At 38.5% G+C, this 13,030-nt stretch overlaps 1 protein-coding gene across 10 annotated transcripts in view; it reads right to left on the reverse strand.

Annotated features, from left to right (window-relative positions):
• Positions 1-3,534: 3,534 nt before the first annotated feature.
• Positions 3,535-13,030, reverse strand: part of vit (vitrin) — a 42,408-nt gene continuing 32,912 nt past the window's right edge. For 6 of the 10 annotated variants that reach the window (XM_049472131.1, XM_049472128.1, XM_049472130.1 and 3 more), the window contains 7 exons: positions 12,690-12,737; positions 12,420-12,485; positions 11,347-11,494; positions 10,735-10,838; positions 7,934-8,160; positions 6,800-7,313; positions 3,535-5,854 (listed from right to left, as the gene is read on the reverse strand). In XM_049472131.1, coding sequence (XP_049328088.1) covers positions 5,676-5,854; positions 6,800-7,313; positions 7,934-8,160; positions 10,735-10,838; positions 11,347-11,494; positions 12,420-12,485; positions 12,690-12,737 — 1,286 coding nt within the window. In that variant the 3' untranslated portion in view covers positions 3,535-5,675. The remainder of the gene's footprint in view (positions 5,855-6,799; positions 7,314-7,933; positions 8,161-10,734; positions 10,839-11,346; positions 11,495-12,419; positions 12,486-12,689; positions 12,738-13,030) is intronic. The other 4 variants (XM_049472133.1, XM_049472129.1, XM_049472132.1 and 1 more) reach the window with 3 other exon arrangements.

The raw sequence follows: 13,030 nt of genomic DNA on the forward strand, positions 1-13,030 counted from the left end.
AGGGAAAAACAGCATTAGGATTAGCCAGTAGACTTCTTCTGAGGAAGGGATCTGTACCTACTGTTCGCAGCAAGTTAGCAGATGAGGGAGATGTAAGAACTTTCACCTAATGAGATTTGTGCTTCTAAACATGGGGCGTGTCCTGCAACAGCTTATTTGCATAAAAGTGTCAGAGCCCTTAAACGGCTCATTCTGAAAGTTATAATTATAAGATCAAAAGCAGTTACAATAACATATACATACATAATACATATATTTTATCTTTATGTGAGAGTGCTTTAGTATAAAGCCCTACACGGGCTCGCTCCTGAGTATTTACAAGACCTCATCTCCTGTTATGAACCACCGCGATTACTTGGATCTCAGGGTGCTGGTTTATTAGTAGTTCCTAAAATTCAGAGGAGCTCTGCAGGAGGAAGAGCTTTCTCTTATAAAGCGCCTCAACTCTGGAATAATCTCCCCGAATATGTTCGGGACTCAGACACAGTCTCAATCTTTAAGTCTAGACTGAAAACTTACTTGTTTAGTTTAGCTTTTGGTAATTAATGTTTTTCCCTTTAGATAAGGCTGCAGATTCAGGGGTTCATGGACAGAGGGAATTGTGGGTAAACTGAGATGCTGGTGCTGCTGTTCTCCCACTGCACACGGTCACTCAGGTTTGTGGACGGTGGAGTGGGTGGATGCTGGTGTTTCAGGGTGCCTCCATGTCTATGTTACCTTCTGGCTCTCTGCCTTTAGTTAGGCTGTTTTATTTAGTTCTGCCGGAGTCATTAGCCACACTCTGATAATGTTTTATATTCTCTGTTTTACATAAATCCAGTCAAAACTAATTCCATCTCTCTGCCTTCCTCCGAGTTACTGACTGCCCACCTGTCTGACCCGATACCGAGGGATGTTGGACCCTCAGGCTCTCATGTCCTCTGTCTGGCCAGACTGGAAGTTTCTGAAGTCAGCTCTTCTCCATCCACCACCACAGATCAGCTGCTCATCATCTATCTCACTCTATAAGCCATTAGTGGAGCTGCTATACACCTGAATATATAAAACCTATGTGGATGTATGAAAGACTTTTTAAAATTAATTTAAAAGCCGTTTGATCAGTGGTAGGATGGTCCCCCCTTTAATGTGAGTCTTGGTCCTCCCAAGGTTTCTTCCTCCTCCTGCAGCTCTGAGGGAGTTTTTCACTGGGGGTTCTGTATTCTGTATTTTCTATGTTTAATGTTTTGCCTGATTCTTTGTCCTGTAATCATGTTTCTGTAAAGCTGCTTTGTGCCAACACCAGTTGTAAAAAGCGCTATACAAATAAATTTGATTTGATTTGATTTGATTAGTGTAAAGAATTAAATGAACATTTTTTGTATAGAACATAGACGTACTGTATTCTAACTCATGTAAAAAGGGGTATAATATATTTCCCCTTAAAAACATTTTCAGGAGTTTAATGCAAACTTGAGTTATTTAGACTTTGTTATACCTAAATTAAGCCTAAATTAATAAAAAAAAGCAAAATAAAAAATATTAATATATCACCAGACTCTGTCAAATACATTAACACAAGTTTATCAGATAAGCAATTAAATATATCATCTTCATTCTGTCTGCAATAAAATAAAAGTTAAATTAATCATTTATTTTACTTGTTTGGGGTTCTAAAAATAAGTAGAAGCATGGGACTTTTATTTTGAAGAGCTTAACAGTGAATCTGTGGTGTTTGGAGATGATTAACTCATGCAAACTTAAGTTTAGTCTTCAAACATCAAACTAACGTTAAGATCAAAGCCTGGCTGTAATTATTTATCAGTGCTCCTGAACATCTGCAAACATCTGCTCAACGTTAAACCATCACTCACACTTTCACTGCTGCAAACATCTGTATCATATCTTTATATACACACGCTCTCGCGCTCTCTCTTACACACACACTCTCACTCACACACACACACACACACACGCTCGCTCACTGCTGCAAACATCTGTATCATATCCTTACATACACACACTCTCGCGCTCTCTCTCTCTTACACACACACCCTCTCACACACACTCTCACTCACACACACACACACACACTCGCTCACTGCTGCAAACATCTGTATCATATCCTTACATACACACACACTCACACACACACACTCTCTCACACTCTCGCGCGCTCTCTCTCTTACACACACTCTCACACACACTCTCTCACTCACACTCTCTCACACTCTCGCGCGCTCTCTCTCTTACACACACTCTCACACACACTCTCTCACACACACTCTCTCACACTCTCGCGCGCTCTCTCTCTTACACACACACCCTCTCACACACACACACTCGCTCACTGCTGCAAACATCTGTATCATATCCTTACATACACACACACTCACACTCTCGCGCGCTCTCTCTCTTACACACACTCTCACACACACTCTCTCACACACACTCTCTCACACTCTCGCGCTCTCTCTCTCTTACACACACACCCTCTCACACATACACACTCGCTCACTGCTGCAAACATCTGTATCATATCCTTACATACACACACACTCACACTCTCGCGCGCTCTCTCTCTTACACACTCTCTCACACACACTCTCTCACACTCTCGCGCGCTCTCTCTCTTACACACACACACACGCTCACACACTCTTAAGCATTCTCTCACACACACATACAATCTCACTCCCTCTTGCATTCTCTCTCTAACTCACACACATACACTCTCACACTCTCTAGATTTGGGGTTGTGCTTGTTGTTAGTTGAAGCTCTGCCTCTCTGTACTGTTTGTATGAGGGCGGCTCCAGTATGAATTCTGCACTGATCTCTACAATAGAGGCTTTTTGTTCGGCTGTAAATAACATTCCCCAGAATCCCGCCCGAGGGGGGGATTCTGCTCCTCCTACATACTGTACACTACGCTCATATTACTCTCATTAACTCCTGCACTTCCTGATGAGGGCCAGTTCCATCATTATAACGTTTTTAATAGTCTTTGTGGCGAATGTGGTGACTTTACCTCTTCACTACTTTACTTTAACTGATGCTCTCAAACACTTTATTAAGAGACAAGAAATTCAAGTAATTAACTCTTGATGAGTTCAGCACAGCTGTTAACTGAAAGCCTGAATTCCAGGTGACTCTACCTCATTTTAAAATAATGACTGACAATAACATTTACACTGACACATAAAATTTAAGGTGTGTCCAAACTTTTGACTGGTCCTGTAGTTCTGTTACAATACAAGCCAATAGTTCAGAAATGGATATTAGGTTAAATAACCCTGGTGGTTTTTAATCACAGTTTTTTTTCATGCATCTTGGCATCATGTTCTCCTCCACCAGTCTTACACACTGCTTTTGGATAACTTTATGCTGCTTTACTCCTGGTGTAAAAAATCAAGCAGTTCAGTTTGGTGGTTTGATGGTTTGTGATCATCCATCTTCCTCTTGATTATATTCCAGAGGTTTTTAATTAGGTAAAATAAAAAAAAACCTCATCATTTTTATGTGATATCTTATTTTGAAAGAATCATCCTCAGACCGTCTGCAGGTTTTTAATACCGTCTTTTATTACAAATTCCATTAAAATAAGCTTTGATTATTTCTGCAACTTACAAAATCAAAAGCAAAAAGGGTTTTATTTTAATGCGCTTATGTACAAATAGGACACAAATTACAAAAAAAGAGCTTTAAATATCTGATCCATACAAAACAACACAAAAACACAAGAAAAGATGATGATGGAATGAAATGAGCAGGAATGGAGCTGATTGTGTTTTAAGTTTAAGTTTTAAAAATAAAGATGCTACAAAAGGTTTTCTGAAGTTCCATAAAGAGAGAAGTGTAGATGTTTAGAGATTTATTATTATCATATTTATTAATCAGTTATTACCTATAATGTAGAAACTACTATGAATGATTTGGTTTAGCCTATTGTTTGGCATCCCACAGGGTTGTATTTTAGGGCCCTTAAAAATTGTACGGTATTTACGTTGTTAAAAATCTTGACCTAAATATTATTTACTAATGTACAGAACCAAAAACAATTCCCGTTCTGTTCTGTTACTTATAATATAACGTTTTTCGTGGCGTCCCAAAGGGTTCAGTTTTAGGGTCTTTTAAAATTGATTAAAGAATGTAAATTATGAGTATTATAGTGTTAGGATTACAATATGTGTGTTTGTATAAACAGGGTTTACAGGGTTAAAAAAGTTGATGTAAATATTATATACCAAATTACAGAACAAAAAAAAAGAGCTCAATTTTAGGGCCTTTTAAAATTGATGTTAATTACAAGTATTATAGTTTTAGGGTTAAAACTATTGAAATGTAGGTATGTATGTACAGGATTTACAATGTTAAAAATGTTGATGTAAAGATTATTTACCAATTTACAGAACCAAAAACAATAATAGGTCTAAACTTTTTACTTAAAAAAACTTTTTTGTATATAGTGTCCCACAGGGTTAAATTCTAGGGCCTTCTAAAATGAATTTTAAGTATGAGTATTAACAGAAAACACTTTCAGTTGTGTTATTACCCATAATATAACTTTTTTTGTGGCGTCCCACTGGGTTCAGTTTTAGGGTCTCTAAAAATGTGTGTATGTTACTTATGATTACTGCAGTATTAGGGTTAAAATAATGAAAGTGTGGGTCTATGTACACGTTTTTTTTTTTCAGTTTTAGGGCCTTTTGAAATCGATGTTAATTGTGTGTACTGCAGTTTTTCATAGCGTCCCACAGGGTTCAATTCTAGGGCCTTCTAAAACGAATTTTAATTATGAGTATTATAGTTTTAGTGTTAAAAGAATGGAATTGTGTGTGAACATACAGGGTTTTAATTTACAGAAAACACTTTCAGTTCTGTTAATGCTCATAATTAACCTTTTTCCACATGATTCAGTTTTAGGGTCTTTTTAAAATGTTATGTTAATTATGATGATGGCAGTTTTAGGGTTAAAAAATGAATGTGTGGGAGTATGTACAGGGTTTACATAGTTAAAAAAGTTGTGTGATTGTGAAAAACTGAATTAGATGTAAATGTTCTGTACAAATGTATAAAAAATGGCTTTTTTTTTTTAAGTGTTGCATCACCTTTGTAGCAATGGTTTCAAACCATATTTTAACAAAATGTCTAGATTACACGTGTAGGCATGTTTTAGGGCCGTTATAATACAAAAATAACCTGTAAAAAAACTCTTTACATAAAGCATTACACAGTTCCAGCCTCTGACATCATGGCTTCTCTTTATATCGTAACACGAAGGCCATCGATTAGAACGGCAGGTGACAATTTATACTATATATATAAATATATATATATAGCACCTTTATCTATATAAAATACAAAGCTGAGCAAAAGTCTTGCCACATGTCTGGAGCTTTTATGATCTTTTATGACCTGTATTACCTGCTGACTATGCAAATATAGTATGGTATGGTAGTACCTGTATGCTAGCCTAGCTCTCGTAGCCTCTGAGCCTCTCCTCCGCCACTTTCCCAGCATGCACTCTGTGTGGAGCCTACAAGCGTCGTTCTTTAGTCCCTTATAAAAACGCTTCTTTTTCAGAAGCGAAGCTCCACCCAAGACTCCAAAAGGCCGTAGAGACTCAATAAGCTAAATGCTATGATGCTATGATGCGCCTGAACGTCCTGTAGGTGGCGCCAGAGCGACTGAGCGTGTCTCAGTTCCGCGGCTGAGAGTTGAACTCCTGGCAGATGTTGTGGATGATCTTCGGCACGTATTTGTAGAGGTTGTCGAACTCGTCCACGAAGAAAGAGTGGTCTCGGTCGGGGTCGGTGGCGATGTACTCCAGCTCGTCCTGAGCCGCCCAGGCGATGCCGATGGAGTAGGCGATGACCCCTGGTGGACAAGTTCAAAAGTTTCGTAAGTTTAGAGTCAGTTTAGCAGGTTCACTTACTTTTTCTAGCCTGCACTTTTGGATATCATCTCAATAGGCTCTATTTTAGCATGTCTATATTGGCGTGACAGTGTGTCTTTGCTATCGTAACAATGGAATAAGTACACCTTACACGGGCGTAACCTGAAATAAACCAATCAGAGTATGAAGTGTGAAAATAGACTTTTGGCAGGGTGTAAGATAGCAATGAGCATTGTGTTTGTCCATAATTACAAGTTAGTGTTTTATGTTATTAGATCAGGAAGTTCTTGTCAGTAATTGGATGATGATCAGACCACATTAAATTATCAATTACTGCAGAAATTCAACTACATCCTTAAAGTTTACTTACATAGTGCACTTACTTTTTCTAGCCTGCACTGTGGATGTTTACCGATTGTAAGACAGCTAGACTGTATGTTTATTGTTATTTTATATTATTTTATTATTATTATAATTATAATATTATTATATTATTTTACTTGGTTTAACAATAAGTAACATTTTATTACTAATTACTGCAGAAGAACAGGTACCTTCAAAAATCCCTTATGTAGTTCACTTACTTTTTCTAGCCTGCAGTGTGGATGCAGTGTGTAAAAAAAAAACACACTGACGTCACAATTTTATTTTTGTTTTAAGTGTAATGAGATAAATGCAAGTAATGCAAGTAAATATTTGTAACTTAGGTTACGATATATATTTACTAAATGATAAGTACTTTCTATAGCATTTAAACAGTTCTCATTGTCCATATATAAATAATTAGCTGCCAAAAAAGCCTAATATGACTCTATATTGAATATTTTTTCATTTAATCTATTCAGCTTGAAGCAGTTAAGCCCCGCCCACTCACACTCTGAAGTTATAAGCAGTGTTTCAATCATTAATCATTAATTAACCCTCACCTGACCGATGCACCGCCAGAGCAGGGGCGCGGACGTCGTCGTAGGACCGTCCGTCCGTAATGACGATCATGATCTTGCGTTTGTTGGGTTTGGACTTGCTGAAGAGCTGCTCGGCGGCGTAGGTGATGGCGGCGCCAGTGCTCGTGCCGCCGCTCCAGTAGTTGATGCGTTTGATGGCGTTCAGCAGGTCAGCCTTGGTGTTGTGCTGCCCGAAGGCGAACTCCAGGCGCTGTTCGTACGTGTACTGCACCGCCCCCACCCGCGTGTCCGTGTCCGAGATCTCGAACTCACGCGTCACGTTGGCTACGAACTGCAGCACCGTGCGGAAGTTTCCGGTGCCCACGCTGCTGGAGCCGTCGATGACGAAGGCGATGTCGTTGGCGTTCAGGCAGGTTTTGCTGCAGACCAGGCGGTCCGTGTCGCACACTCGTTTCACCAGCGGCTGCACGGCCTTCCGGAGGGCGAACCAGCTGGCCACCGGCAGCGAGAAGAACCCATTGGTTCTGCAGACGGCCTGGATAAAGAGAGAACATCATAAAAAAGGCTCAGATGTAGAGTTTAAGCTGTGAAAAAATGAGCTAGTTCTAAAACCCCAAAACTGTTACATCACAGTCTTGACACACGCTGTTATATTCACACTGACTTGGTCATGGAATAGCAGTGTGTAGATGATAATACAATGATAATAGATCATTACCTCAAAGGGCGGCTTGGGAACACCCAATCACACACCTGTATACATTTTGAGGTGCTATCTTATATAGCTACAAATTGACCTATTTGAAATAAATAAATACTGGGAGAAAAAAAGAACCCCAAAACTGTTACATCACAGTCTTGCCTCACTGTTATACTCAAACTGAATAAATAAATAAATAAATACATGAATACTTTGTGTAGAAACAAAGAAATAGTCATAATGTAATGCTAAATGATCAGTCTAAATGTTCCTCTAATAGGTTAAGAGTTTATGCTGTTGGAAGTCACTTTTAAACGAGCCGGTCCTAAAACCCCAAAACTGTTACATCACACTCTTGACTCACACTGTAATCCCACACCTGTATAGGTTGTAAGGTGCTATCTTGTTATCTTATAGAGACGCTACAAAGTGTATATGTTCCTCTAATAGATTACCTTATCCACAAAGTTGGGCTCCACCACATTGTGCTTCTCGTTGTCGTCAGGACCCTCAATGGTAACGAAGAAGATGTTGATGCCCGACTCTCTTGCCTGTCTGGAAGCTTCCTCCACCTTATCCGTGGGCCAACCGTCCACCAGGACCACCGCCACGTTAGGAGCCCCTCCCCGGTTACCGTTGGCATCACTGAAGTAGTGCTTGTTGATGTAGGAGAGGGCTTTACCTGAACATCCACAAGGGGGAAGCAGAGGAACATTTAACTCTCTTTCAGGTCACATGACACAGTAATTATATCAGACAGTCACATGACCTGATCTCTTTTACTCCAGAAGACATACGGCTGATCAAAAATATCATCATTTAACATGTAAAAGGAAGCAGAATTGTTATATTTTCCTGGAACTGATTTTACATATTTTTGAATGTATAGACTTTAAATATATTCACACCTAAGATAATTTTTTAAAAATGGTTAGACTAGAGTGTTTATGAGTTATATATAAGAAAGCATAAGAATATTGATGATTTGAGTTCATTACATGGTTTATTTTAAAATTATTACTTTGATAAAATACATGGAGAAACAGCATCAGGCGGAGTTATTTTTCGTATTTATCTTGATAATCAATAATCACACCTCTAGGATACATGTAGATTAAATTACTAAAAACCTAAAGACACTCAGAGCAGCCTATGAACTTTCAGTATTTTGTGTAAATCAGGACACACAAAGAAAACATATATATGTAAACTTTTTTTAGTCTAAATCAATAAAGTAAAGCAGGTAGTTTCACACTTTTGAGTCTTTATTTACTGATATTATTTGGTTTGAAACATCATATAAATGTGTTTGAAGCACTAAAGGTAAATAATATTGGTTGGGGAAGGAGATTTTTCACTTTTTTAGGTGTTTTTCTCTCAATGGGTTTCTTGTAGATTTAGCTTTACTGCACTGGGATGTGATCACTATTTTTAGAAAGAGTAAGCTCCGCCCCTTTCTAACCATATATGGAATATGTTTATGTGTGAAGGGATTCCTGAGTAATTAAGCTGAGAACACAAGGTGAGATTTTGGACGGGAAAAAAATCCGTCCGTAGGGTTTTAAGGGTTAAACACCAGCCGGCCGAAGTTCTCCAGAACACACCAGCCTCTGTTGTCTGGTTCAGACGTGGCACTGGGCTTTATTTACCAACCAGTGGCCTCAAGAAAACCTTCAGAAAACAGCCTTCCACTCACAACAACTGGGAAATGAGTTACTGGCTCTGGCGTAGCTGGAAAGCTCTGCTTTAGGCAGTGATTCAGAGGAAGACTGGTAGCGTTTCATTACCAGAATGACTGGACTTCAAAATTAGAAGCTAGAAGACGTTTGATCTGGTTTATTAGAAGCTTTAAAATGATCATCAAGGGAAAAACATCTACATTTTGCCACATTTTAGAAGAGTTTTCCATAATTATCCACAAATATTGTAAGAAAGACCAAAAGAGACAGCTCTGAAATATAATCAAGAGGAAGATGGATGATCATAAACCATCAAACCACCAAACTGAACTGCTTGAATTTTTACACCAGGAGTAAAGCAGCATAAAGTTATCCAAAAGCAGTGTGTAAGACTGGTGGAGGAGAACATGATACATGAAAACTGTGATTAAATACCAGGGTTATTCCACCAAAAATTGATTTCTGAACTCTTAAAATTAATAAAACTGTATGAATAGGAACTTGTTTTCTTTGCATCGTATTTGATTTTTACAGTCATTTCTCATTTTCAGTAAATAAATGCTCTAAATGAGAATATTTTTATGTGAAATTTGGGAGAAATGTTGTCTGTAGTTTATAGAATAAAACAACAATGTTCATTTTACTCAAACATAAACCTATAAATAGCAAAATCAGAGAAACCGATTCAGAAACTGAAGTAGAAACATTACATTTTTTCCAGAGCTGTATTTTATGGTGCTTAAACCTCTTTTTAATTGTCAATTTTCTGCCTGATATTACACGCCTAAATCTTGAGGATAATTATTCGAACATTACGTAAAAACATTTCATATTTGATAGGAAATGTTACTGAAAATACTTACAAATATTTAATTTAATCTGTTACTGCATGTAATAAAATATTTAGTTTATATACTTTAATTTAAAATCAGTATTTTTTAAACAAATCAAACATTTAATGTCGTCCAAAACTTTTATTTTGTCACGATTATCAAGTTATCAACATTTTGTAAGCATTATTAATCGGTTATAACACATACGTAGAAAGGGCAACAATGACCTGTTGTTTGCCAAATAGTGAACCCACAGCCGTCTGTATTGTTTTTTTGCCCTATATTGTTACGTATATGTTATAACTGATTATTAATATTTTTTAAGGCATTTACAACCTAATTAGTAACCATTAATAAACTAATAGTAAACCATTTATAAACCCTTTATAAAGCTAGTCTTATTTTAAAGTGGTACCTTTATGGTAAAGTGTTGTAGGCTGTAAGAACAAGTTGCTATTAACTGTTTACTCTGCTGCTGCTGTTAATGCTAAGGGTAGCTTTATGTTGGTATTATTACACAATAATGTTACGTTTAAGTTGATATATTATGATTTTGAGTTGGATTGGCCCAGTGTACATAATTGTGTTTTTGTTCCACAAGGGTTTTGTGTGGATCCAAAAAGATATTTTCATATTGAGGAAACAGCAGCAGTGCCCGTAATTAAATTGAGTTAGTTTAAAGTGTTATTTTAGTGTATTTTTGGAGTGTGGGCTGAAGTGAATTAAAACCAGAACTTCACTCACCCACGTTTGAAAGTCCTCCTTTCTGCATGATCTTGTCGATGGCGGGTTTCAGCTCTTTGGAGTTCGAGTACTGCCTCAGACTGAACTCCGTCACCGGGTCGTCTCTGGTGGAGAAGAAAGCAAAAATAAAGACTATAATGCGATATAAAAAGGACATTACCAGTCAATATTGGGTTTAAATGAACAATAATCAACTTTTATTAACCTCTACCACGGTTTACAACATTACGAATTACCCAAAACACTCATTAGGAAATTGGAGGAAAGCGCAGCAACTCGGTTCTGATACATCAGCTCACAGATGCAGCCTTGTGTTGATCCACATCACCCTAGGAGTGATGAGGGGAAAGAGAAAAGTGCCATCTACTGTACTGTACCCACCCAGAGAGAGCAAGGACAACTGTAATCTCTAGAGGCTAGCTGATGGCAAGCTGCATGACTGGGATTCGAACCAAGAGAGCATTATTTTCCTGATCATAGTGGCAGCGCGTTAGACTGCTGGACCACTCAGAGCCCCCATTGTGGTGTTAAATACCCTGTTATTTAATATTAGCTAATTGTCTAATTTCCTGTATTCTGTTCCTACAGCAGATAAAGAAAAGTCCACGTTACCCGTATTGGATGATGCCCATCATCGGTCCAGCCACGCCCACATTGATGACCTGCGAAACCTCTGCCAGGAAATCCTTCTGGATCTTAAAGCGCCGCTTCCCGATGCTCCAGCTGCCGTCCATCAGGAAGGCGATGTCCACCTTACAGTCTGGAACGAGAGGTATGGATACACTCTTTATACAAGGGCTGTAGAACCTGCTAGAACATTTTATCCTTATTTAACTGTTTGAGGGAGGGCTTATTGTAAGGATTCACTGATTGGCTAGCCATGCTTACACTGCAATTTTGCAATGTTAAGCAAAGCTGGTTGCCAATGTGCTAAAGCCACTGTGGTAGTGATGTTGGATGAGGCCAGTTTTTGGTGTTCTAAAGCCTCAAAAATTGATGTGGGATGAGGCTGGTAGCCAGCGTGCTAACACTGTGGTAGTGATGTTGCATGAGGCATGCTAACACTATGGTAGCGATGGTGCATGAGGCATGCTAACACTGTGGTAGCAATGGTGCATGAGGCATGCTAACACTGTGGTAGCAATGGTGCATGAGGCATGCTAACACTGTGGTAGCGATGTTGCATAAGGCATGCTAACACTGTGGTAGCGATGTTGCATGAGGCATGCTAACACTGTGGTAGCGATGTTGCATGAGGCTAGTTGCCGGTGCTCTAAAGCTGCAAAAAATATGTGGGATGAGGCTGGTAGCCAGCGTGCTAACACTGTAGTAGTGATATTGAATGAAGCCAAAAGAAAATCCAGATTATATATACCCATTATCTTTTATTTTACTATAACTTTCAGTATGCAAAGTGCATTATTAATATATCACCAGTATTTTAGGGGTTTTGATTGATCTAAAAAAAAAGCAATAAAGGAATTACACTGCTTTTTAAAACAAATTTCGATAAAATCGATAGTTTTTCAGTTTAAACCAGTTAAAAGCCAATTATTCTTCACTCTGTTTTACACAGCTTATGTTTATTAGCATAACCTTTCCTGTGTATAATGCTAAGCTAAAGGTCCTCTGCAGATGCTGTATGTTATATTATATTATATATAATTTTATAGTAATAAACCTACTCGGATCTCCTTGAGACATGATTTCTGGGGCTCTGGGTAAGGAGTCCTGCTCTCGGGTGCTGAATCCTGCAGAGAAAAGAAGAAGAAAGTATTACAGGACTCTGGTGAGCTCTGAGTTCAGGTCATATCGTTCAAACTCAGCCCAAAAACCCATCTGAACATCAGGAAGCATCACCGCCGCCGTGGTCGGAGTATGATAACTGGTATCATTATTTCTTAATTATTTATAGCAGATCATATATAAGAGCGAGCTGAAGCAGATCGTCTCACCTGAGTCGAACGGGTTGGATTCCGGCTTCCACACCTCCACCGGATCCACTGCGACAGCAACATCCAAGCGTTAGCATTAGCATTAGCATGTTTGAAGCATGCAGCATATTTAAAGGTCTCATTCCACTAAATTCCACTTCTAGTTCTTGTTCTTTGTTAAAAAAATACAGTAGATCTCTGAGATTTAAAGGAATTTGCACAAGAAACTCTTCTGTAAACTCCATTCTCAGCAGTAGGTAGTAAAAGAAAATCCTCGGAAATACGAGTTGATCAGAGAGATTTTAGGTGTCGACGTCAACCAGTGGGTTTTTTGGCCTCGCAAACCTAAGCTAAGGAGTAGC

The sequence above is a fragment of the Astyanax mexicanus genome, chromosome 25 (assembly GCF_023375975.1).
Source record: "Astyanax mexicanus isolate ESR-SI-001 chromosome 25, AstMex3_surface, whole genome shotgun sequence".
Taxonomy (NCBI): domain Eukaryota; kingdom Metazoa; phylum Chordata; class Actinopteri; order Characiformes; family Acestrorhamphidae; genus Astyanax; species Astyanax mexicanus.